General features: G+C 45.0%; 1 protein-coding gene across 8 annotated transcripts in view; it reads right to left on the reverse strand.

Moving 5' to 3' along the window:
• Positions 1 to 26,657, reverse strand: part of TNIK (TRAF2 and NCK interacting kinase) — a 291,721-nt gene that overhangs the window by 230,597 nt on the left and 34,467 nt on the right. For all 8 annotated transcript variants that reach the window (XR_013839361.1, XM_079977596.1, XM_079977594.1 and 5 more), the window contains exon 2: positions 12,881 to 12,946. Coding sequence is in view for 7 of the 8 variants with exons in the window: in XM_079977596.1 (XP_079833722.1) it covers positions 12,881 to 12,946 (66 nt within the window). In the remaining variant the exon portion in view is untranslated. The remainder of the gene's footprint in view (positions 1 to 12,880; positions 12,947 to 26,657) is intronic.

Raw genomic sequence — 26,657 nt, forward strand, 5'->3', positions numbered from 1 at the left:
AACTCCGTAGACAAAAAGGTGGGATGTCATGCAATAAACAGGGTATTCTGCTTACCTGCTTAAGAAAGCCGGAGGGGCCAGCCAGAGGGAGATGTCAGGTGCCAACTTAGCACCCAAAGATCTCCACGTGGTTGCAATTGGACCCGCACCGGTCGCAAAAATGTGTCTGGCACTTAGGGGGTTTCTAACGCTACTGTGAATATGTACATTCTCAAAAGGATCAGTCATCTCCCTATACAGAAAATTCAGATAAAACTGTCCTGGAACTTTCCAGGACGCTATGAAAGATGGGAGCAGGAAACAGTACGCTCAAGATCAAGTCAAAAGGAGATAGCTGCTTCTGCAGAGACAGGCATGTTTGTTCTGCCTGAAAAGTTATTTCCCAAATACCCCATGTTAGGGCCAGCGATGGTGACTGACCAGAACAGCACCCAGGGGGGCTGACTTGGTTGGAAGCCATGGAAGTGCTGGTTCAGCCGGTCTCTGCAGACCCCACTAAGATCACATTGCTAAAACAGAACGGTACATAAAGAGCCATTCCCCTTTATGGAACCCAGGCAGCTCCAGAGGGCAGAAGGGCGAAAGCACTTTTCCCCGTGGAAACTCTTCAGAGCCCAAGAGTTAGCATGACATATCGGTGTGCAGGCGTGTGTGGGTTGGGTTCTTTGTTTTGCTTCCCTGTCTCCCCTTCCAGAGTTGTGCTCTATCTTTTGCACAAATCAAGAAGCACAAGATGTACCAGTTGCTGTGGCAACAAGGCTTCTTCTCTCCCCAACCCCCTTTTCTCGCAAAGAAGCATCCATTTGAAGAGTTTGCCCAGGGAAAATATAGCTGCCTAAGAAACCAACGTTTTATGGGGCGCAAGCACAACTTTACTTCCACTATGCAAGCATGGTGTGCTACGGAAGTCTTGATGATGGAGCAAAGCCACCAGCTAACTGCTTCCAAGTACAAGTTGCTTACAACACGGGAAGGGAGAGGCATTTCACACATTACGTGCAAGCAAACCTGGGCCTGTCACCTTCCCTAACCTAAATGGCAGAATTCAAGTAGAGAAGGCTATATGTTTCATGAGCTCTGGCCGTCTGACAGATATTACATCCCTATACATTGCTCATGTGTTTGTATTAAAGGTCTGTGCATCTACATCTATAAGTATGTCAACACTCTCTGTGTATCTATAAGTAGATATTAGTGAGCAAATTCTAAAAGAGTTGTTTTGTTTTTGTCTGGATTATGGTCAAGTTATTTATTTGTGGCAGTTTTTAATTGGTTAATATTAATTTTAATTGGCTAATGCCAGTATGTGCTGGGTTACACATTTCTTTGCAGTCCTTAAAATGTTGGTAAAAGCAGACTGAGGAATTTCTGTATTCGTCTTGTATTATCTTTAATGGTTTTGCCACATTTATACTGTTTGGGTTGGGGGGGGGAGGAAAAAATCAAGATTTAAGCATGTGTGAAGCAGCCTCAACATTTACCATTTTTTTTTGCCAGGGTTCAAGTATTCTCACTCATTCTTACAACATTAAAGTTGGGGAGATCATTCCACAGACAAGGGGCTAGTGCAGAAAAGGCTCTGTCTCTCGTCACTTCCTCTCTGAACTTCCCTTGAAAGTAAAGTGGTAAGCAGGCCAAAACATGACCACTTCAGGGGCCAAGCGGGTTTGTATGAGGAAAGGGGGTCCTTTAGATATAGAGGCCCTGAGCCATATATGGCTTTAAAAGTCAAAAACATCACTTTTGAATTGGGCCCTGAAACAAACGGGCAGCCAGTGCAGTTGCACCAGAACTGGGATTTATTTTTATTTATATATTAACTGAGACAAGGTGAGTGCATTCATATGTGTGTGTGTGTGTGTGTGTGTGTGTGTGTGTGTGAGAATGCTCTCACCTTCTTGTCCAGTTAACAACCTGGCTGCACCAGCCGTAGTTTCTAAACAGTCTTCAAAGGCAGACCTGCATACAATGCACATCTAACTTGATGACATCCTCTATAACAACACCTGAGTTGCAGGAGCAAGGGATTTGCCATCTTAGGAGAGACACCTCCACATCTGGCTGCTCAGGTTGCTGAGAGTTATTTGCTCTGACAAAGGTCTGTATAGTTAAAGCTATGGTTTTCCCAGTATTGATGTATGGAAGTGAGTGCTGGACCATAAAGAAGGCTGGTCGCCGAAGAATTGATGCTTATGAATTACAGTGCTGGAGGAGACTCTTGAGAGTCCCATGGACTGCAAGAAGATCAAACCTCTCCATTCTTAATGAAATCAGCCCTGAGTGCTCACTGGAAGGACAGATCCTGAAGCTGAGGCTCCAATATTTTGGCCACCTCATGAGAAGAAAAGACTCCCTGGAAAAGGCCCTGATGTTGGGAAAGATTGAGGGCACAAGGAGAAGGGGACGACAGAGGACGAGATGGTGGACAGTGTTCTTGAAGCTACCAACACAAGTTTGACCAAACTGCGGGAGGCAGTGGAAGACAGAAGTGCCTGGCGTGCTCTGGTCCATGGGGTCACGAAGAGTCGGACACGACTAAACAACAACAAAGGAAGTACTTTGGTTTTGAAGATTTGCTTATAGAATAGGTAACACACATGGCTTGCAGGGCACAGTCCATCACGCACATCCCCTCAGGAAACTACTGCAGTATATTTTGGGATACTGAAGCTCGATACAGAAAGCTAAACTTGATACTTTTCAGCAACAATCCCCCAGGAAACAATTATGTTGTGCTTTATGGCAACTATTTCCCCTCACTCAGCTAAAGAGCATGTGATTAATTAAACTGCTCCCTATCACTCTTTCAGATAGAGAGATAATAAAACAGCAGATTATTCAAACAATTAATGCCATCATTGTCTTGGCATTAGCTCATCAAACTCCCCAGGGTCCTACTAATAAGTGTTGAGAATCCGCAATGACTGTTCCCCAAATGGGAACCACCTTTTGTGACACAGAAGGAATTCCTTGAAATGATAATCTAGCCTTTCAGCGCCAGCTCTGGATAAAACAGGCACATCTAATACAACAGCTCACCCTCACAAACTTATTGCTCGAATTCTCTGCCTGCCAACTCTGTGAATGGATCCCACTGGACAGAAGTACATTTCAGATGAGGTGAGGCGAGACAACAGCAGTCACTTTGCCGTTCAGTCTATGGGACCCATTCACACATACAGGTCCATCACCTAAGCTGCATCCATCAGTCAATGAACAAGGATTGCGAACTTCTCCTGTGTCAAACCAGCCTTACAAGGCTAATACTTGTTCTAACAGAATGTAAACAAAATGTGAGTGCGTTTGTTTTAAATCTCATCTATTCAACGAGACTTGCAAGTCCCTAATTAGAAGACAGCCAAGAGCTGCCAGACATTCTAGATATTGATATGGATAGGAGAACCCCAACCATTAGATTTGAGATCTGCAAGACCTTGCTTCCAACGGACATCATCTGGTCAGGATAAATGGGTGGCCGTCAACTCGGTCCTCTAACAATTTTATTTTTATTTTTTTCAAATATTTTTTTGAACTTTTTATTAAGTACAAATTAGAAAAAAACCATATTTACAACAAAAGAAAAAGAAAATACATATAACCAAGGAAAAAATTAGAGAATACTTTGTCTCTTTTCATATTTACAGTTATTTATACCTCTATAAAATGCTATTCACAATAAAGGAGTGAAATGAAAGATATCAGAAAAAAGAAAAAAAAGAACCTAGAAAAAAGAAAAAAGAAAAAGAAAAAGATCATAGGTGAAAATTTTTAGAAGTATATAAGTATTCACTATACATAGCTGTTTCCCATCTATATTTATATTCAATTGTATAATTTCATCTTGTCCTTATCTACCTTACATAAAGTGTTGTTTTTTTTTTAAAAAAAGACTTCCACCGTTTGCCTCACGCGTTTTTGATAATCCATTCGTCAGATCCTCTGTTCTTCATATTCCCCTATCAGTTTTAAATTGTGTTAATAACTACCTAGATACAAGATTAATCAGACACCCCAAGTCTCCTGGGTGATAGAGGCAGAAACACAAAGACATCCATGAAATTTAAAAAAAAATGTCCCCTGGCCAATCAAACATGACTTGGCAAACTAGCTGACCACCCCCATGTCACAGGAAACACTCTCTGCAGGCACTGTCCTTCTCTTTTCCAAAAAAGACTCCCTCCCTCTCCCCTCCTCTTCTGCACCTCCTAAACCTATTCTGGTCGGCTCCCTCAACCCTCCAGTGCAGATTTGAGGACAGAGTGCAAGATATGTGGGGGAATTCCTGTTGCACTGGCACTAATCCTTGCACCACCCCAACAACTGAGTTGCGCACTGCCCTTAGTGCTGAACCAGGTGGGCTATTTTGGTCTGATGCAACAAGGAAGTTATTGCGTGTTTTGAAAGCAGCTGGTAAAAAAGGTGAGAGTCAAAACACAAAGATTTAAGGCGGGAGTCAGCAAACTTTTTCAGCAGGGGGCCGGTCCACTGTCCCTCAGACCTTGCAGGGGGGGCTGGACTATATTGGGGGGAGGGATGAATGAATTCCTATGCCCCACAAATAACCCAGAGATGCATTTTAAATAAAAGGACACATTCTACTCATGTAAAAACACGCTGATTCCTGGACCGTCTACAGGCTGGATTTAAAAGGCGATTGGGCCAGATCCGGACACCGGGCCTTAGTTTGCCTACCTATGATTTAAAGGCACCACTCCCACCCTCCCAAAAACCCTTGAGGATAACTAGAAAGTTTTTCTGACACAATGGGAGGGGGGTGGGAAGAGGGGAAGGAGGAAAGTGTGAGCTAGAACCAAATTATGAACATGTGGGTGGCAGAAAAAGAACAAAATGTTTCAAAACAAACCACCACCACCTCTTATGCAAAATAACAACAAAAACAGGAGGGGGAAGTCTCTCCCTAAGGAGGCCCCTCCTTCCCCAGAAATTTCCCAGGCCTTACAGGGAGGCCTTGTCCATTATTTGACAAGCCTTGATCTAAGATCAGAAGGATGGTTACAGTCGAAGAAGAAACAAAGAACACACACACACAAATGCACACACCCTGAGTGAACCCGCTTCAAGGTTAAATAATTCCTCCCACTTGCACAGATGAGAAGCAAAAATTATTGCCTATAGCATATCTCACTACAATTAATGTGCTTGCTACCCTAAAATCATTCCTTGGAGGAGCAAAAGAGGTCAAATACGGTTCAGTAAATCCAGATATATTTTTTAAAGAAGGTGAAGTAGATCAGCGAGATTTCTACAACTGCCACATTATCACTGGCAAGGAAGGCTTTCCGTTTGCAAAAAAAAACAGACCAGGCCTAGTGATTTATTGTCAGCCACCCAAGCCATTTCATCAATTTTAAGAAGCTAGAAAATTAACACGACAACATCATAAATAGATCAGAGGCACAACCAAAGCTTGTTTGTTATTGTTAAATAATGAAACAACCTGCTCGATTCAATTAAAAAAAAGAAGAAGAGATAAGCCGCCACCGAGGTCTACTCTCATTCAAGCAAAAATTATTCCGATTAAGCTGTGATGCTGGAAGGAATGAGGATTCATTCATCCGCTCTGGAATGACCAACCTGTGGTTAAGCCACACACTTACAGGATTATTTCCAGCCAAGAGAGAGATTTTTCCACTATTTGTCCACAGTCCCCCTCCACGTTCCGAGGCCTGACCTCTAAACCCTCATCTGCTAATGCATGGGTAGGCAAACTAAGGCCCAGGGGCCGGATCCGGCCCAATCACCTTCTCAATCCAGCCCGCAGACGGTCAGGGAATCAGCATGTTTTTACATGAGTAGAATGTGTCCTTTTAATTAAAATGCATCTCTGGGTTATTTGTGGGGCATAAGAATTTGTTCATTTATTATTATTATTTTTAAAATATAGTCCGGACCCCCACACCGTCGGAGGAACAGTGGACCGACCCCCTGCTGAAAAAGTCTGCTGACCCCTGTGCTAATGGAAATTTAGGAAGGGAATTCAGGTCACAGTCAAGAGGAGCTGCCCTCCCAGGTCATTGATAGATCCAGGGAGCCAAAGCAATCCCGTAAATGTACAATGAAAAAGAAATAAATAGATTTGGTGGCTTCAGTCTTTGCTGGACAGATTAATAGCACTGAAATTTAAAGAAAGATACACTTATTTAGTTCTCATATGGTATGCAACGTGCTGAACAGAAAACCAATACAACACACCCTGTTTTCAAGGCCTGGTGGTGATTTCACCATGATTATGGGCTGGTAGGCATGAAGTTCAGGGGGCTTATATACTACTCAGTTCAAGAACCAGACAAGCACTGCAGAGCCCATTTGTTTTCTCAGGTTTTAATTGAGCAGCTTCCAACCTGCCCAGCAAACCCTGCAAATTCTTCCCTCCAACTCCACTTATTGGTGGGGTCCCAATGACAAGCAAGGGAGGTCTGCCCCAGGGTAGGTTGCTCACCCATTAATGCAGAAGATTTTGCTGTTGTCCTGCAGAAGGAACGGTGTCGTCTATCACCTTCTTGAAAAGGGGAGGTGTGTGGAAAGGAACAAATATGGGATGCAACACTTTTGATGACTTTCTTTTCAGTTGCTGCTAAAGCTTTGGTTTTCCCAGTAGTGATGTATGGAAGTGAGAGCTGGACTATAAAGAAGGTTGATCGCCGAAGAATTGATGCTTTTGAATTATGGTGCTGGAGGAGACTCTTGAGAGTCCCATGGACTGCAAGAAGATCAAACCTATCCATTCTGAAGGAAATCAGCCCTGAGTGCTCACTGGAAGGACAGATCCTGAAGCTGAGGCTCCAATACTTTGGCTACCTGATGAGAAGAGAAGACTCCTTGGAAAAGACCCTGATGTTGGGAAAGATGGAGGGCACAAGGAGAAGGGGACGACAGAGGACGAGATGGTTGGATAGTGTTCTCGAAGCTACCAGCATGTGTTTGACCAAACTGCAGAAGGTAGTGGAAGACAGAAGTGCCTGGTGTGCTCTGGTCCATGGGGTCACGAAGAGTCGGACACGACTAAATGACTAAACAACAACAACAAATGGTAATCCCTGAAGTTACAAATGAACAAACAATGAAGCTGGTCTACCCCTCCAAAGCTCCAAGGAGAAATTTCAGCCAAATTTTGAAAGACTTTTGGGGGATGAATGGGCCCACATCTATTGCATGTTTTGCCGCCATCTTTCCCTCTCCTGCTTCAACAGTGGTGGTTATCCTGGCAGCCACTATGCTTCCCCCAAAATGACGCTACATCAGGGATGGGGAGCATTTGCTCCCCCCCCCCAAGGTTGCTAGACTACAACTCCCATCATTTCCTGACCACTTGCCATGCTGGATGGAGCTGATGCAAACTGGAGTCCAACAACATTTAGAGGGACGTAGGTTCTCCATCCCTAGGCTACGTGATGGCATAACAATGTGTTGCTCTAAGCCAGGCATAGGCAAACTCGGCCCTCCAGATGTTTTGGGACTACAACTCCCATCATCCCTGACGACTGGTCTTGTTAGATAGGGATGATGGGAGTTGTAGTCCCAAAACATCTGGAGGGCAGAGTTTGCCTATGCCTGCTCTAAACATCTTCGGAACAAAAATACCACAGCCACTGCCACTATCAATAAGGATCCCTGTCTTTCTCCTCATGTCACTTCCTCAAGACGAATTGCTTTTTGTTGTTGGTGGTGGTGGTGTTAACAAGAGTCCAATGAGACTCCCACATACAAATTCATTCAGGCATCTAAACAAAGAATTTCCCAACCTGGTGTCTTCCCGATGTTTTGGACTTCAGCGCCCATGAGCCCCAGTCAGCATTGCTAATTATCAGGGATGATGGGAGCTGTAGCCCAAAATATCTGGAGGGCACCAGGTTGGGGAAGGCTGATCTGAAACCCCTCTTTCATTTTGCCTCCCTTTCTGCATTGCATAGATGAAGCATGGACATTCTTGTAAACACACCAATGACATCTGCATGTTCCCTTTCCTGCAGTTCTACATTGCTGAAGCTTCTTCTCTCTGCCTGCTATACTACAGTCTTGTCCTTCGCCAATTTAAAAGCAAACTTAGCCAAAAGAACGAAGATATTCTATCCCTAAGGATTATCAACAGTTCAAAATACAATGGTGCCCCGCAAGACGAACGCCTCGGAAGAAAAACTCGCTAGACGAAGGAGTTTTTCGTTTTCTTAGCCGCTTCACAAGACGCATCTCCCTATGGGCTTGCTTTGCATAACGAAGCTTGCCCCGCAAGCTCCGGGGATAGCGGAGAAGCGCAGCGCGTCTTCCCCGCTGTCCCCGGACCTCTTTTGAAGCAAGGGGCGGCAACGGGGAGAAGATCGCTTCTCCCCGTTGCCAGCCCCGCAATCTCCGGGGACAGAGGGGAAGGCGTGCGCGCCTTCCCCTCTGTCCCCGGACCCCTTTTGAACCAAGGGGCGGCAACGGGGAGAAGCGATCTTCTCCCCTCCACCCCTTGCTTCAAAAGAGGGGACAGAGGGGAAGACGCGCGCCTTCCCCTCTGTCCCCGGACGGTCTCCATAGGAACGCATTGATTGATTTTCAATGCATTCCTATGGGAAACCGTGCTTCGCAAGACGAAAAACTCACAAGAAGAAAAAACTTGCGGAACGAATTAATTTCGTCTTGCGAGGCACCACTGTAAACCTAACCAGTGCCAGCCCTAAAAACAGCAGGCTGCACACTACATGTGCATGGATGTGCATACTCTGGTACTCCTGTCAGTGTGTTTGCACCGTAACAACCTTTCCACTATCTCATACCTCCCAGTAAGCACCAATGTGACCAGTCGGAGGTCAGATGAGCGATGGTGCCTTACCACGTTTTCCTCTACTGATCTCTTTAGAAATAATATTCGACACTCAAACCCAGTGCAACATTTAGCTGTGTGTCAACCACACCAAGTGCTTCTACGGGGCCAGTCCTAACATTAGGCAGACTGAGTCAGCCACTTAGAATCATAGAATTGTAGAGTTAGAAAGGGACCCCAAGAGACTCATTGCAGGGGGTGTCATGAAGGAGCCATAAATTTATAGTTATTTAATTTATTGTTTGGAGAAGGAACTGGCAACCCACTCTAGTATTTTGCCATGAACACTCCATGGACAAAAGGAGAAGCTTTGAGAAGAAATTCTGGTTCATGGGGTCACAGAGAGTTGAGCACTGTGTGTGGTGGTCAGCTCAGCGGGATCCCACCTTCATCACCAGTCAAATATACTTAAGAGTCGAGAGTGGATTTCATGGTCTTTATTCAGCTCATAGGGGTGATGGAATGGAAGTTTCCCCTGAATGTCTGCCTTATATACATTATTTACACAATGGGCCCCACGTGATTGGCTAATTCTGGGATTCTCCTGTAGGCCTATCAGGTTGCGGATTCCCTTCCACCTGGAGTTGGATTGGGTGGCTCCTGTGGACCAATCAGACTGCTGCATTCTGGATCCTATTGTTCTAGGACCAATCAGACTGCTGCATTCTGAATCCTATTGTTCTAGGACCAATCAGACTGCTTCCTTTTGGATCCTATTCAACTCAGTACATAACAATGACTGAAAGCCGAATGATGAATTTATTGCTACTGGTATTTTTACTGCTGAGGAGGTAGGAAATGTTCTGCCTTGGGTGTCAAAAATGACTTGATGAGCGCTGGGTACTAAGCACCTTGGCTTGGGTAAGGTGCCGTTTCCTGTCCTACCTTAAAATCATAGAACTGTAGAGTTGGAATCCTGAGGATTCTAGCCCAACCCCCTACAATGCAGCTGTCCCATATAGGATCGAACCTGTAACCTTGGGGTTATCAGCACCACATTCTAACCAACTGAGCTATCCAACTTCTGCTAGCAAAATGTCCAGGGCCAGCCCTGGTGCCTGAATAATTTTAAAATAGGTGCAGGTGCTCTTGCTGATTTCTTCACAAAAATAACCTAATAAAATAGCTAGAATCTGGAGATAGGTGACAGAAATCTCTGTGCAACCCCCCCCCCACTCTTAAGTATTTACTTTTTGCTGAAATAATGGATGCTAAAGGTTGCAATCAAAGTCTAAAGTGTAAACAGTAAAACTTCAATAAAATGGGGAAAGCAAAACAAGCTTTGCATGATAACATTTCCCATTCTGCTTTTCCGTTGAAACATTAAGCTTTCAAAAGGATGTTGTAGTCACATTTTCCAGCAGCAGTTATTAGAAATATGCACATGTTTAGAACTAGGTCAACCTCTACAGTTATTTTACCAGCAGAGAGAAACTGTTTAGACATCACTCTAATGCTCTTAGCTTCAGCAAACCGGGGCAGAGCAGTTTTGAAATTAAACAATATAGGGAGAGAAAAAATAGCAACTCAGTAGAAATGTCTCCTGCACTGAGATATAAAAGAGGAGGGTTTAACGCTATTTTAGAAATTCACACTTCTGAAGAACTCCAGAAGTTTCTGTTCAGTCTTGGTTCACTTTCCCTCTCCTATCATCTTTGCTGAAGGGATTAGCCTACAGCAATCGGAGGATGTAGAAACCAGAATTCAGAATAAATATTTGCTGACAGATCAGCAGCACACTCCACTTGCCTCTTTTATTTGGAGGGGGCACAAAGGGAAGGGGGGGCGGGAGTATTGTCACATCTTAAAACATAAATGCCAAAGAGATCGCCTTCACAAGCATTGGTTTAGAGGGGAAATCCAAAAAAAAACCTGTACAAATGACTGGTTAATCTTGCCTCCAGTTTAAGGCTAAGGGAGAGTTACCATTTTATAAAACCATATCCAGGTTTTTTTATATTAAAAAAACATTGCAAAATATGCACTCAAATCCAACAGCTTTAAAATCTTAACCCCAAGACCTAATGAGAATTAGCCCTCCATCAAATGATCATGCAACATCTTATGAAACTCTGCTTGGGATTAAGAGTTCCGCAGGCCACCCAGAACCTCTGTCTGCATGCCTTCCCTCTCTGAGCACAGCAAAGGGAATAGTCAAGAACAACTACTCTGCTCTTTTAAGAGATTAGGAGGAGCAGCAATGGGAGATTTTATTTATTTAAAGCATTTTTTTACTCCACTCTTTGGCCAAAGTCTCCCAGAGAGGATTACATGTCAGTTTATTTTACAGTCCCCACCTTCAGGTTTGGAATTCAAAGGACACAACACAAAAGGAAAGGGGGTGGGGAGGGAAGAGGAAAACAATGAAACTCAGCCACCAATTCTTAAAGTTCCGGTTGTTATAGCGACCAGCTGTGATGCAAACCGTTCCGAGAGTGAAGGAGTCTAACAGAGCTCCTGCTTCCTATTATCTTCCTTTGCTGCAGCCTGATTGGATGGCTGCTGCCAGGTGACAGCTGAGGGAAGAAGAAGCCCGATGGAGATGGTTTTTCAGTAGAGCCAATGGAAGAGCCCTGCATCCCTTCTCTCCCTCTGCTGCAACATTCGGGGCCCTGTTCTTGAGGTACATGAACCTTAGAATCACAGGCTCAGTGAATTGTGGAGTTGGGGGACCACAAGCGTCATCTAGTCCAACCCCCTGTAAGGAGTCTTTCTGACCAACATGGGGCTTGAACCCACAACCTTGAGATTAAGAGTCTTACGCTCTACTGACTGAGCTATCTTTTTAAAGCCAGTCTGGGTCTGGTTAGTGCTTGGGAATCCCATGTATGCTGCCTTGGGTCCCATTATGGAAGTAAGGTGGGACAGGAGAGTAAGAAAACAAAAATAAATAACTATATAAAGTGCAGGAACCCAGGGAACTATATGTATTTGCTACCTGAACTTTAAGGAGATGAGAATCACAAACGGAGGTAGACAGCCTGAGGGAGACACACCCCATGACCGTAAACAGAAAACCCATCAACTTATAATGGTGTCATGTTGCATGAGACAGGCAATATTATTATTATTATTATTATTATTATCAGCTGCCCTTCGACCTAAGGTCCCACAGAGTATCACAACAATTTAAAACACATTAAAACAGAGTGATTATTATTACTTGCAAACACAAGGTCTTAATTGCATGCATCTCAAATGCCAAAGGCCAGAGTAAAGAGACATGTCTTCGGCGGTCAAGGAAATCCGAACAATGAAAGTGACAGGCAAACGACTGTGAGGAGGGAGCTTCGCAACCCTGAACTGTAGATACTCAGACACTGGAACGAATGTCGTCCTCACAACACACCACTAGGAATTTCGTAGACCGCAAGCCATGCCCATCTCTAATAAGTGGACAACAGGAAAAAGGACTTAGGCTGCTCCGTTGCTTCCAATCAGGGTCCCTTCACTGGCCCTCATCTCCCACTTACCACAGCAAATAGGGCTCATTTTGCTTTTCTGGAAATAGGAGGGTGAGGTGGGTGATGAAAAGACAGAAGAGGAGAATCCCTCCTGAACCATCTTTGGCACCTGCAAAACTGTTGAGGCATGCACACCCGGTCCCAGGTTGCGATTAATATACCATTTATTCATATGCAATTTATCAATATACAATTTGTGTGTTGATCATCGCCCTGGGATCTTCAGATGAAGGGCAGTGTACAAATTCAATGAATAATATTAATATTGATTTGGCAACCTGTAGCTCTCACCTGGAAGAAGCCACACCCGTTGTCCATCAGCTTGGGAAGATTTCTCTTCAGTTTGAAAGATGTTTACGCATAGGTACAAACTCCCAGAGATATTTATAGAAACACAAGACTGGCACACAATGTTCTCTTTCACAATCGTACATTTTTGGACCAGGTACTAGGAAGGCGGGGAGCAGGAAACTATAAACACCCTGAAGTTAATTCTTCCTTTACAATCAGAGCCCAGTAAAAATTAGAGACAGATACACAAGGAATGCTTAGCATGTGATCTCATGCTCCGGGAAAACACAGAAGGCCTTACCTTATAGACTTGCCCATAGGTGCCATTGCCAACAAGTTCAACGAGTTCAAAGATGCCTGCAGGATCCTAAAGAGAAATAAACAAAGGCATTTCAGACGGTCAGTAGCAAAGTGGCTACAAATAAAAACTTTGTTAAATTCGGCCAGTATGCATTTTCCAGGGGTGCTTTTACAGTGCGCTGGGAGACAGGGGGCAGAGAATGAGTTCAGAAGGGTGGGGGGCAAGCGTCGTAGTAAGGGTCAAAACCCCTTCTCTTGCATATCTTTCAAAAGTGCAAAAAAACAAAATATAAAGCATCTTAAGGACATACGTTGATTCTTGCTTTGTATGCCATAACAAACCAAAATGAGGTGCTCTAGGAGAAGCCATGTACAACTAAACTACTAGCAAAGTTGCCTCACTTTCTAACTTTCACCAGAAGTACTGGGAAAATCTTCAGTTTCTCATTTTTCCCAATCTTAAATTCAGTTCTCCACATTTCCACGGAAGTTAGCAAATTTTATTTTTAAGAAGTCCTTATGAAAATTCATTTGCATATTGGAGCTCATTTCTGAATTATCAAACACAGATTTGCTGAATATTCACATTTTTGCAAACCAATTTCCCCTAATCAATGAATTTTCACACACTCTTTATTCCAGCACGTACTCTTTTTTTACACATTATTACTTCGCACAGCGAAATTTGGAGAAGTGCAGATTTTGAAGGACGACTCTTCTTTCATCCACGTGTTGTTTTGAAAACTGCAAATTAGTATCCCTAGGCACCATTGAAATTTCACTCATAAACTCTTAAAGGTAAAGGTAAAGGGACCCCTGACCATTAGGTTTAGTCGTGGCCGACTCTGAGGTTGCAGCGCTCATCTCGCTTTATTGGCCGAGGGAGCCGGCGTACAGCTTCCGGGTCATGTGGCCAGCATGACTAAGTTGCTTCTGGCGAACCAGAGCAGCACATGGAAACACCGTTTACCTTCCCGCCGGAGTGGTACCTGTTTATCTACTTGCACTTAGATGTGCTTTCGAACTGCTAGGTTGGCAGGAGCTGGGACCGAGCAATGGGAGCTCACCCCATTGCAGGGATTCGAATCACCGACCTTCTGATCGGCAAGTCCTAGGCTCTGTAGTTTAACCCACAGCGCCACCCGTGTCCCTCATTAACTCTTAGGCAGGGTCATATCAGTACCCACAAAGCACTACTACCACGTGACAAAAACATTAATCAAGAATGCCGCCCACATTAAGCTCACCCAAAATAGTGAGCCCATTGGAGAAAAGGATAGGTGAGATCTTAAATCAGATTAGGTTTTGCTCGTGCTGAGGGTCACTGTCCAGCAGACATGTTCTGAGTGTGGAACTGGGGTGGGGTGGGCCTGGTCATTCTGGCCAGTGACCTTGTGATATTATGAGCTTTTCCCCAATGTAGATACAATCAGCATTGCTTGTTTTAAACTATTTGCTTCCTAAGTTAACTCCACTCGGCTCAGTTTGAAGCCCAGCCTTGTCAGAATTGCATCTGTGGTGTTAGATGGGCGGAATTTTTTGCCTCACAGCTATGGGAGAACAGATGACCTTTCATTGCTACCATGACCACAGTTCTATCTTGATATGCTTCTCATGGTCTTGCCACCCACTAACCACATCTCCCATGCATTTGTGACCTCAGGTAGGATCTACCTGGGAGAGAGATACGCAACATTCTGCCCTAAGGCCTAATTTTATGCAAGCAGTTTGGGGCAAACTGCATCTGTTAAAAGTCAAGAACAGGAGAAGGGGTATGGGGGCCTACGTTCGAACAGTGGCAAGAAATGGCCAGGTCACTAAGTATGGGGGGGGTGCAGTTGGTAAAGCTGCCATATCCTCGGTCTATAATCCTGCTTCAACGTTCACTGGCTGGCGTTTGCAAGCTCCAAGGATTGATTTCTACCTAAAAAACAAGAAACCCCAACTCACTGGCAGTGGAACTACGTGAGCTGTGAAAGATTTAGGGGACATGTTTTGCTGGGACACAAACTCAGTTTACATGGACTGCCCCCCACATAAATTAGGAACCTTATAAAAGGAGTGAAAATAACGCAAATCAGGTTCTACAGGTAAATCTGTAGGTGCCTTGCAGCACACCAGCAAGACTGTCAGACTCACGTTTAATAATAGCAACTCCAAAAAGCCCTCCCCTCAAAAAGCAGTGCTCTATTAGAGCAGAAGACAGTGTTTCTCTCCCTCTCTCTCTCTCTCTCTGCGTGTGTGTGCGCGCGCCCGCACGCTTTGTGTCTTTTTGGGTTCTTGTAAAGTACTGCAAGCTCAGGCCAGAACAAGGCAGACTATGCTGAATAATTTTTTCTTCTGTTATGAAGCGAAGACTTCAGAGCTTCCAGCGCAAAAAAATAAAATAAAAGGTAGCTCTTGACATCTGCTCACCCATTCCTTAGGATACAGCCAACATCCCCTTGTGCTTGGGCACTGCGGGGGTAGTTCGGTCATAAGTGGAGATGTCATTTCGCAGGGGAGCTACACTTTCTTTATTGAGATCACCAATAAATCCCTGCTAAGCTTCTAAGGAACCCCAACGCTTCTCCAGAGCACAGTTTCAAAGTCATTTTGCTTAGGGGGTAGGGGGGAACAAAGGAGAGCCTTTTTTTGGTCTTAATGTTCAAGGGGAGAATGGAAGGCTTCATTCTTATGTTGCACAAGATCAGAAATGTTTTATGCACGGGGCCATGCCAAGGCAAACCTGCATGCCAGCTGCCGTCACCAGCACCACATCGCAGCAAGGGATACCAGAATCGATTTTTTTAATGGTGCCTTTCACGTCGCTGTGGGCTACAGAGAGAGCTTCCCAGGATGCGATTGGGCTGAAATGCCCAGCCATGAAGCCATTAAAGGCCTCTCAGCTGGGGAGATGCCACAGGGTGAGGGGAATGCGGAGCACAGCGGGGCCAGCAACATTCAAACAGAAGCACACAGCTCAAAATGGACAAAGACGTGGGATGTTTCTATAACCTGAAAGGCATTTTGTGCCATTAGAGCAGCAGGCTCCTATTGGCAGAGAGAAGGAACAAGGAACAAAGTGGAAAAGAAAAGGGAAAGGGGGAAAACCAGGAGCTATTGTCAAGCTGTGGGCTTATGCAGTTGCATAAAACAAAGTTTTTTTTGGGGGGGGGGGATATACTCTGATGTAGCAGCCCTGATAGAGGGATTTGCTGGTTTAGTTAGGGCAGATTAGCACATAGGGGAGAGAGGTAGGTGTGCACTTGTGTGCATGGTGTATATTCCACACTGCGAGCATGGAAGCATCTGGGCACGGAGGCACTAAAACAGTATGCATTCCATTTTTTCACGCGGAATATGCATGGAGTTGGGGCGCTGGACTCAAGAGTTCAGTATCTCCAGTTCAAGCAAGCACATGTCAAAGCTTCTGTCTTAAGGGCATGCCCAGACAATCTGCTACATGCATCCACCACACACAGCGAGGTGCACAATCCATACCACAGATATTGATCTGTGTCCTCCCCACCTCCTGCTCCCCAACCCTTCTCCATTGAAAGAAGATTGCAACATTCCCAAGCCCTCCCAGGCAGCTTCATACCTGAGCACAGATTTGAACCTAAGGACACGGATCAAAACCTGATAACACCAATTGCTGCTGCACATGCACCCGTTTAAAAACAATACACTCTGCCTCACACCTGCATTTCATCATTTTGACCCCCCCCCCAGCACTGCAGAGCTCAGCTATCCCTATGTCCAGTCATTTTTGTTTGGTTAGTGTCCAAGACACACACACACACTCTTACACAAATTCTTGTGGACAAGTCTTTTTGTCTTTTGCTATGCAATAAAGATTGCCAGTTCTGCTGCATCAGATGCATGTTCTGCTGCATGTTCCAGTGCATTTCATTCTGGTGCAAGACCACAGCCATCTAGGCGCTTAGGACAGGTAGCTACATCACCAGAGGCAGTGCCTATGGGATCTGATTTAATGAATTCTCACAACCTGTGAGTAGGTAGCCATTTTTAAATATACCACATCTGATCACTGGTGCAGTGAGTCTGCATTTTCACTCACAGGCAATAGCTCCCTATCATCTCCAGTTCTCTTTGATCCTAAAACAGCCACGGGTTGGACCTAGGATGTTCAGCATGCAAGAGCCTGTGCTCCAACAAGGACCTAAGGCTGCCTTCTTTAGAGTCCACCTGTGCACCCATTTTCTAGAAACAAAAAGCAAGATCTTTAAAAAGCATTTTTGTGTTGCATGCTCTCCCTCTCTCTGTGTGTGTGCATATTTTATTCCTGTTTTGCATAACCACAGTCAGTCAAAGAAGCCTAGCAGCTTATGTCAAGTCAATGAATGGCATCTCTTTTTGCAGCTGGCACTAGCAGTTGCAATTTCACCAAAGCCATGGCAACTGGAGCAGAATGCTAGTTATTAGCAAATGCAGAAAGAAAAAGGGGGGGAAACACACGTTTAGTCTTCGTTCACGCTAACAACGGGCTGGTCCTTGATTCTGCTTTTACCCACACAGCTTTCAATGGAATAATGATTCTTCATTATTCTTGACACCTTCCCCCTACCATCAGACCATCTTTGTATAAAAATATTGCTAGCCTGAGCTTCAGATAAATACAGCAAGTTAGAGGACATGAAAGCGTGTCAACACTTCTCGCACATCCATTAAGTCCTTTCGCAAGATCACACACCCCTGTACCACACCAAGTAAGCGCCAGTTGAGAACTCACAATCAATGATACATGTCCGGATTCTATCTTCTCCTGTAAGCATTAAAAGCGTGTGCCAGGAAGGGACAATCCATTTCAACCTGCTGCAACAGAGCTGTTAAAAGAATATTTAGAGTTGTTGGACTACAATTCCCACCAGCCCCTGCTGGATGCCCAGCATGGCTCAGTCAGTAAAGCATGACACTCTTAAACCTCAGGGTTGTGGGTTCGAGCAAAAGCTTCCTACATTGCACAATGTTGGACCAGATGACCATCGTGGTCCCTTCCAACACTACAATTCTAGGATTCTAGGATCACCTGCAGGTCATCAATTAGGGACAGACTGGTCTATAATAATGGCGAGGAAGCATGGGAGCTGGAGGGGGCAGATCTGGATGGACGTGCCAAAACAGGAGCAGGACCCAACCAGGCCAACAGAGGGGGCTGCAGAACAGCACCCCAAGTTCCAACTCTGTGAAATGGCCTCTTAAGGAAACCAGTCTTGAACTGGCCTTGGCTATACTTGCTTTGTCTGGATGGGGCGAGGGGAGAAATTGCAAATTGCTTAGTACTACAAACTAGAATCCCAGAGACCAGAGAGCTGGAGAGACCAGCACTGTGCCATGGAATACAGGGAGCTGAAATAGCTCAGGAAATGTTCACTGGCATTTAGGAATCAAAATATGAAAGCGTTTAATGGAGCTCTGTAAATTATTCAGAAAAGCTTAAATGGAGACCAGCGCAGCATAAGCAGAGCATAATCTCAGACCAAATATAGTCACTTTTTTATATAGATTATGGAACTTGGGATTTTGCTGCTTATAGCGATGTGCTACATTCCATTTAGCAAATCTCTACCTTCCCCCGCACAGCTCATTTCACAGACAAACACCAGGGGGCTTGCTATTACCTTTTCCCACCCAAATACCTTTATTTGTCTTTCCACCACTATGGGAACTGAGGTATCAGAACCGAGCAGACACTAGCGCAAGCAAAAACCACAAACCACACAGCAGACATGTGGCTGGCCATCTAAAATGCAACCACGTGGGGGCCAGACACCACACGGCAAGCCCCTTGTGATCATAGGTCCTTCCTCCCACATAGCTCTGGTGCTTTTCCAACACAACTCCTTCCTCAAAACCAACCTTTTCCCACATGATTGTTGGTTTTTCTTCTTACTACCAACTGTAACAAATGTCAAGTATTGGGCAACAGTATTAGCCTCCATCTTTCCCTTTCTGCCTCTGTCTGCCTCTCCCCTTCGAATATTTGTTACAGGCCAAGGTGGGGAACCTCAGCCCTGGCCTGCGGGGCCAAATGTGGCCTTCTGGACACCACTATCTGGCCCTTGGAAAATTTTTTGGCAACAACCACTCTCTTCTAGATCCCTCGCGAGCTCTGCTTGACTTTATGTCTGTTTGCAGAAAGGACTTCCGTATAAGGGCTCTTTGGCATGGGTCTCACTTGGGAAAATATTGGTTGATGGATGGATGGATGGATGGATTGAATTTATATACCTCTCTATACCCGCAGGTCTCAGGACGGTTCAGAGAAAAAAATCAGAATATAAAACCACAAAATACACAATCAAAATAAAAACAACAACCCAATAACCCATAATTCCTCCTTCATCCTGCTTGCCCAGAGATCTTCCACGGGGTCCCAATGTTCTCCTGATGTTTCCCTTGGGTGCTGCCAAGGCCTCCCTCCATGGCTGGATATCCTCTTTGCTCCTCCTCCCCCTGCTCACCCACCGCATCCCCTCCACCCCCAACCAGGGACATTATATTAGCATCTTCAATACCCACAAAGCCAGTCTACAGCCCAATAAATTGCTGTGTCCCGGGAAGAATCCCACTTCTGTACTTTGCCCCCAAAATGACACCAGGCACATTGAAACTGAATATAAAGGCTGAGAGATCGATTAGCTAGCTAAAATTTCAAGTTCTCATTGCCCACATTGGTTTTAGAACAGATGCCATCTTTTGACTCAGGCCTGCTGGGTCGAAAATCTTTTTGGCTGCTAGTGCCAATATTTTCCCTCCGCCACAACCAGTAGTCAATGCCTGAAAGTACATTGCTTTGCTAGCCTGCAGGCAAAGAACCAATGAGAAGGTGCAACAGCGTTCACCTTGCCTGGTCTACTGTCCTCACAAAGCCTCTTAAACAAGGTGGTATGTACTACCTTGACAACATGTATAATCTTTCTAAGATTAACACTGTTATGGGTTTGGGCGAATGGTCTGTGTGACACCGTAGGTCCCTTCCAAACCTGGAAGTCTGTGTACAGAAGACTAGAAGCTATAGAAGCAAGATTGTTGAACCAGTCATAGGCCAGTTCCTTTGTCAAGCTCAGCTAAGGACCTGCCATTTGCATCTTGAAAGAGTGAGCTCTGTTGCCATAGAGGCGTATGGGGGGGGGCTGTCTCCATCTCACCTGACTGGATGCCACACAATCGGACAAAGGGGAGAATTCTTTGTGTGGGTTGGACCAATGATGGAAGCTGGAGACACAGAGACATGTCTGTTCTGTGCGAACCTGAGCCACAGCTGGGGGGCTCCCTTGGAAACTGAATGGGAAAGGAAGATCTGGCAGAGTGTCAATGCTGTGAGCCTATGCTCAGGTTGTGAATAAAACCATATATCCTAACGACACCACAGTTTCCACTGACTTTCATGCCAAGGAAGCCTAAGCCTAGCTAAGCACAGGTGCCCCTGATGTTTCTCACCACTCCAAGAATGGGATGATTCACTGCAATATTATGACAATATATTACATCATATTTCAGGCTATGTACCCCCGTTTAGACTGGGGCAGGTAGCCCTTTAATGCTACCCTACTTACACCATGTCAATCCACACTGCTGAGCTAACCAGTACAGTATAAAACCAGTGGGGAGAAGCAATGCCAGCAACACGCAGAAAACCAATGGAAATTCCTCAAATTAAAAAAAAGGAAAGGAACACTTCTCCCTGCGATCTTTTTTAATTTTTTGCAAAAAAAAATAAACCAGCACGTTTCTAATTATATCAGGCTGCCTGATTGCAATGTTTCTGCTCCAGAGCACCAGCCTGGAAAGCCATTTTCTGAGCAAGGCTCCATCTCTGCTGTTACCAGCAACCGCCGCGTCTGCCATCCCACTAATCCAGAAATATTAATTAAGATGACCTTTTAGGCTTGAATTGTCAAGGGTGCAGCCATGCTTAAAAGGAAAAAGCCAAACAGACGCAGATATGCAAAACGGCAAAAAATAAAATGGGAGCACGAGGTCAGGGTTCCGCCAGATTCTTCACGCCCTTTAGGGTGTCGAGAGACTATGTTGTGGCACCTCAATACAGCTTACAGACCCTCTTTCCCCAGGCAGGCAGCTGCCTTGGGCGACACAAATTCAAGGGACACCCACTCTGCCGGAAGCAGGCTGCTCATTCGCAATTGCAAACCGCTTTTGGCATGGCTTACTCCCTGCTGTGAACCAGAAGAGGGTGTGTGTGTGTGTGTGTGTGTGTGTGTGTGTGTGCGTGCATGTGCATGTGCATGGGTGCAATAGGGCTGCAGCTTACTCTAAGTATGCACACAGAGGTCTAGGCTTCTATCATCACTTCTGGCTTCCTGCATCTACTCTCCCATAAGCCACTATAATGGCAGGTCTGTGGCATTTGGGTCTGGTACGCACACACTATCTGATTGCTATTCTGTATGTCGTTCTCGGGCAGACACTCCCACCATTCCTATTTCTCCATTTTTCCATTTGTCCCAGATAAATCACAATCCTTATTTTGTCCCTGTTTTGCCCACAGGGTAATGCATTGTCAAAAGTTTCCTTTTCCCTGTAGTGCAGAGCTTTCCAAACTGTGTGTCGTGGCATGTTAGTGTGTCGGTGTGTTGCGCAAATGCTCCCATGCTCCTCCCAGGGCTGGAAAGGGGTTAATTTGACCTCTGGTTTGCTAGTAAAACTGAATTACTGTGTCCCGAAATGATTCATGTCTGAAAAGTATGTCACCAACTTACTTTATTTGCTGCCCATTTGACTGGGTTGCCCCAGCCACTCTGGGCGGCTCCCAACAAAACGTAAGACATCAAACACTAAAAGCTTCCCTTTACAGGGCTGCCTTGAGATGTCTTCTAAAAGTCAGATAGTTGTTTATTTCCTTGCAATCTGAAGGGAGGGCATTCCACAGGGTGGGTGCAAATACTGAGAAAGCCCTCTGCCTGGTTTTCTTATCGTGAGGGAACCACCAGAAGACCCTTGGAGCTGGAGCTCAGTGTCCGGGCTGAATAATGGGGGTGGAGAGGCTCCTTAGGTATACTGGGCTGAAGAAGTTTAAGGCTTTAGAGGTCAGCACCAACACTCAGAAACATACTAGGAGCCAATGCAGTTTTGTTTATGGTCCCAGCAGCTGCTGCCAGTCACCAGTCTAGCTGCCACACTCTGGATTAGTTGCCAGAGATATCATTCTTCATTCGTCCTCCACTATGCCGAAAGACTGCATGAGGGGGATTATAGCACCATGTGGGCTAGATCTAGCCCCCCTACCACACTCAAATGATATATACCACAGCCATACCCCTATACTGGAGCCACTTACATCAGAAACAAAGGGGCAGAGTCCCTCCTTACATGGAAGAACTCTACAGTACCTTCCATGGTGGCAAACAAACAGCGGAGAACAGCTTCCATGGTGGATGGCTTGGCTGCACTGGGGAATGTTTTCTTCAATACATTTGGGGGTGGGGAGAGGTAGCATGGAGCTCCCTAAGCAGTTGCACCTCAAAACAGGACACACTGCTTTTACCACTAATGCACATCAACACTACAGTTCCATGCACAGTCTATGCACATGTGCACTATTGCACACACTGGAGCAGCTGATCCATAGTCCTATTATGCCTGTATCCCAAAACAGCCATACTCCTGGGATGACAAGACAATTGCAGGCCAAATGAACAGAGCATTCAAAAGCCTGAGGAGAACATTCAGCAGTCGGGCAGCTGGTGCCAATTCTCCTAAGGATGAGAATGGGGTGTTACAAATCCCTATTTCATTTGTCTGTGAAATGCTCAGGACTATTGCTCAGCTTCTGATATTCAGAATTTTGATGGGATGCCTTTACCGGTTTCGTGTGGGTGGCAAGTTTGATTCTCCCACTTTTCAGCACAGTAATTCCATAATAGCTCAGTGTGGCATCCTACATGCGCCTGGGAATTATAACATTTACATTAAGCTCATGCCACTGGGGAAGTTATATGCCCACCAGAGAGGAGTCTGTGTTGTGGCCACAGCGACCAATATCATGCAGATAATCTAGCCCCCTTTCCCCCCCTCTTCTAGGAGCACTGACCCAAAGAGAGCAAGCACGAGCAGAGCACCCATATCAGTGAAGAGCAAATTCTGAGGGGGGGGGAGACGAAAGCTTGTGTTTCAATACTACCTGTGCTTAATGGGGTATGTTTCCGCAATGCAAAGTCACATTAGAGCATGGGTAGGCAAACTAAGGGACGGATCCAGCCCAACTGCCTTCTAAATCCGGCCCACAGACGGTCTGGGAATCAGCGTGTTTTTACATGAGTAGAATGTGTCCTTTTATTTAAAATGCATCTCTGGGTTATTTGTGGGGCATAGGAATTCGTTCATTTCCCCCCCCCAAAAAAAAAAAATAGTCCGGCCCCCCACAAGGTCTGAGGGACAGTGAACCAGCCCCCTGCTGAAAAAGTTTGCTGAGCCCTGCATTAGAGCATTGGGGGTGGGAAAGAGAATGGCATGTTCTATACAGCTAGAGCAAACACCACAACGTAGGAATATCGCACTTCACTTCCCCTGCCCGCTCCCAAAATGTGGCAAGTCTGACTTGGCATCCACTGGATGAAATGTGGCATGGCCAAATATTTTGTTATTATTACATGTATTTATTTAACCTTTATATACTACTTGATTTTTTAAACAAACAAACAAACAAACAAACCTCAAATTGGTTTGCCAAACAGAGTCAATCAATCAAATGACATGTATATGCCACCTTTCCTCCAAACAGTTCAAGGTGGTTCCCCCTCCCCATTTTATCCCCACAACAACCCTGAAACTGGTTCTGGACTGGCTGAAAACCAGTGGCGTAGATGGCAATGAGCTAGATGAACCAAGAGCTGAGATATACCAGGGATATACTTGGTACAAAGCAGTTTCTTATGTTCTTATTATTAATACAACCTGCCATCTCTTAAAGCAAATAAATAAATAAATAAAGTCCTATCCCAAATAAACACATTTGACTGAATACAACAAATACGCAAATTTTAGTTAAGATAAGCCATGCACACTTTTCCTCGGAGAATATTTCAGTCAGAAGCGAGCAGCAAATGCAATTTTCCTGGGGCGACTTTAGGTGAAAGACTACCATTAATATGGTTTTGCCCTCTTCATTAGGGACCTCTCAGTGGAACTAAAGAACAGGCACCTGTGACCAGGAAGCAAGATTTCATTAAGAGACTTGAAAAAGCCAATTTACTCACCTACTGGTTTGTTAAATGATAATTCAAAGATGCTCCCAGTATACCAGAGAACGGCTGTATCCTGAACTAAATAAATTCAGTGCCAAAGGCTGCAGGTGTTTATCCAGAAGAGGTCTTGTTATTAAATTAGAGCCTGAAATTCTGCCCTATTGAAAACATCTTCTGCAGCCCTGCACACATTCCAGTAACTTAATACAGCCAGTGTTCTGTGGACACACAACCACAGATAAACTAAGCAAACTAAAAACACACCTACAGCAAAGATTCTCTCTCTTTCGCATCCAACAGCATCCATCTCTGCAGCACATAAAGCCCCATGGGTTTTCCATCCTTATAGCTGGCTTTCGCTCCAAAAAGGGTTCTCTCAAATGTGCCCATTCCTAAAGCAGTGGTTCTCAAACCGGCTTCTCTTCTTAGGTTTCTGAAAGCTTTTCTTTCATGACCTACCATCCCTTACAATATGCAGAGGAAGGTTGAGTACCATCCTAAGCTATCATCTCAATAGGCCTAGGCTACCTGTCAATCTTCCATAACCTGGTTCCCCTCTAGATGTTCTTGAAGGTCAGCTCTCATCAGCCAATAGCCAGGGATGAAGAGAGTTATGAGTCCAACAATTTCTGGAGGGCACCAGGTTAGAGGAGACTGACATACACACTGTTCCCCCAACAGTGTGCTCCAAAACCCGCTACAGAAGACTTTAGTTGCATAGTAGATAGGCAGAGGTTCCTTAACAGGAGTGGACAATGAATGAAGAAGGACACAGTTCAACAGAGCTCTGCATATGAAGTTGCCTCAAGCCGCTAGTCTATTCTAGCCCAATTCTGTCTACTCAGGTAGGCGCAGACTCTCCAGATACCAGAAATCAGCTTGGAGGAGATGATGGTGATTGAACCTGAGATCTTCTACATGCAAAGCATGAATAGATACATGAACTTGTCTTGGATTTGGATCCAGCCCTCTTGCACCTGGCTCAACAACTATGCATCTACACAGGAGGCAATGAATCTTCAGGTGTTTTGAACTACAGATCCCTGTCAAGCCAACTCGAGGATGATGGAATTTTGAATCCATTGACATCTGTAGGGTCACAGTAGAGAAGCAGGTGAGGATACAGCTTGAAGAAGCCCTACAGATATGCTGATCCACCGAGTGAAATGAAAGCCACTGGAAATGCGTGCTAGCCTGCCATTCGATCAATGCATACATGTGCGTTGGTGATGCAGATGGATGGGAAGGGCCTTGGGCTCCTGTGATCACTTGTTTAAAAAAAATGGTCATCCCACAGTCAGGAGAAAGGAATGGGCCTGTCTGTAGCCAACTGTGGCTTAAAAGCAGTGGTAGCCCAAGAAGTAGCGCTAATTTTCTCCATGACTGGGCAAAATAACTTCTGCTTGCCAGTTGGACCTTTCCCTCCTCCTACTTCCCTGCACGCCCCCTAAATCTGTTCTGTGGGGTTCCTCCAACCCTCTGGAGCCAATTTGGGACTGTGTGAGGCATGCACAGGGGGAAGAAAGGAGGTGAGAAGTCCCATTGCGCAAGTGAAAATCATTCCACTCACACAATTATTTAGTTGGGTGTGCCCAAAATAATTTGGCACATGAGGCAGAAAAATCCCAAGAACACTGTAAAGGTACATCAGTAATCAGAGAATAATAGAATTATGGAATTGCAGAGTTGGAAGTCCAAACCTCTGCAATGCAGGAATCTCAACATGTGGTCCTCCATCCAATTTGAAACCATACTGGACCCTGCTTAGCTTTGCAATAAATTGAGTAAGTTTTTTTAAAAAAACAACTACTGCCCTTTCATGATAGCCAAAATTAGCCGCTTGAGGTGGCCACCTCACTCTGCCTATCATTGGGGGAGAGACACAAGCACATTTTCTCTCTACTGTTTTGTGCAAAAATATAAAGAAATAAAAACAGCATTTCTGCTTGTCAAGATAAAGTCTTGATAAGTCTCTTAACTGCAGTTATGTATAACAATGTTCCGATGTGGAAGGCATAGATGCAAGCCAGGTCATTTTACACAACAGTTGCCCATTATAGATTAATGGTAATCTGACACATCTATGGGCAATTCACATGCAAGGGAGAGATGTAACCCCCAAGAAAGGTTAGCAGAAAGCAGTTCGTGTTGTTCGTGCCACTGAGAATTTTCTGGATGGTGAACCACTGCACATTGAAGAGCATGGGGGGGGGGAGGTGTAGGTCTTCTGAGGGCATATCTAGAAAATTTGTAACATGCACCCTGACCAAAGCAATGTAATGGCAGTGGCACACACGACAATAATCTTATGTATATGCAGGCTCCACATAGCGGTATAAAACCTGTTCGAAAAACTCATAAAATGGCAGGCGCACATGGAGTTTGGGGCATGATGGCTGGTGAGAGGGAGGAGATGGGGCCGCCACCACCACCACCACCACAACAACAAGAAGAAGAAGCTTGGAAGTATTCAGAGAAAAAATTGCAAGCTAGCCTTCTTTTCCTAGGAGGAATAAAAAAAACATAAAAACCTCAGAAATTTTCTCAGATATAATGAGTTGTACTCAA

Source organism: Podarcis cretensis (assembly GCF_951804945.1).
Source record: "Podarcis cretensis genome assembly, chromosome: 5".
Taxonomy (NCBI): domain Eukaryota; kingdom Metazoa; phylum Chordata; class Lepidosauria; order Squamata; family Lacertidae; genus Podarcis; species Podarcis cretensis.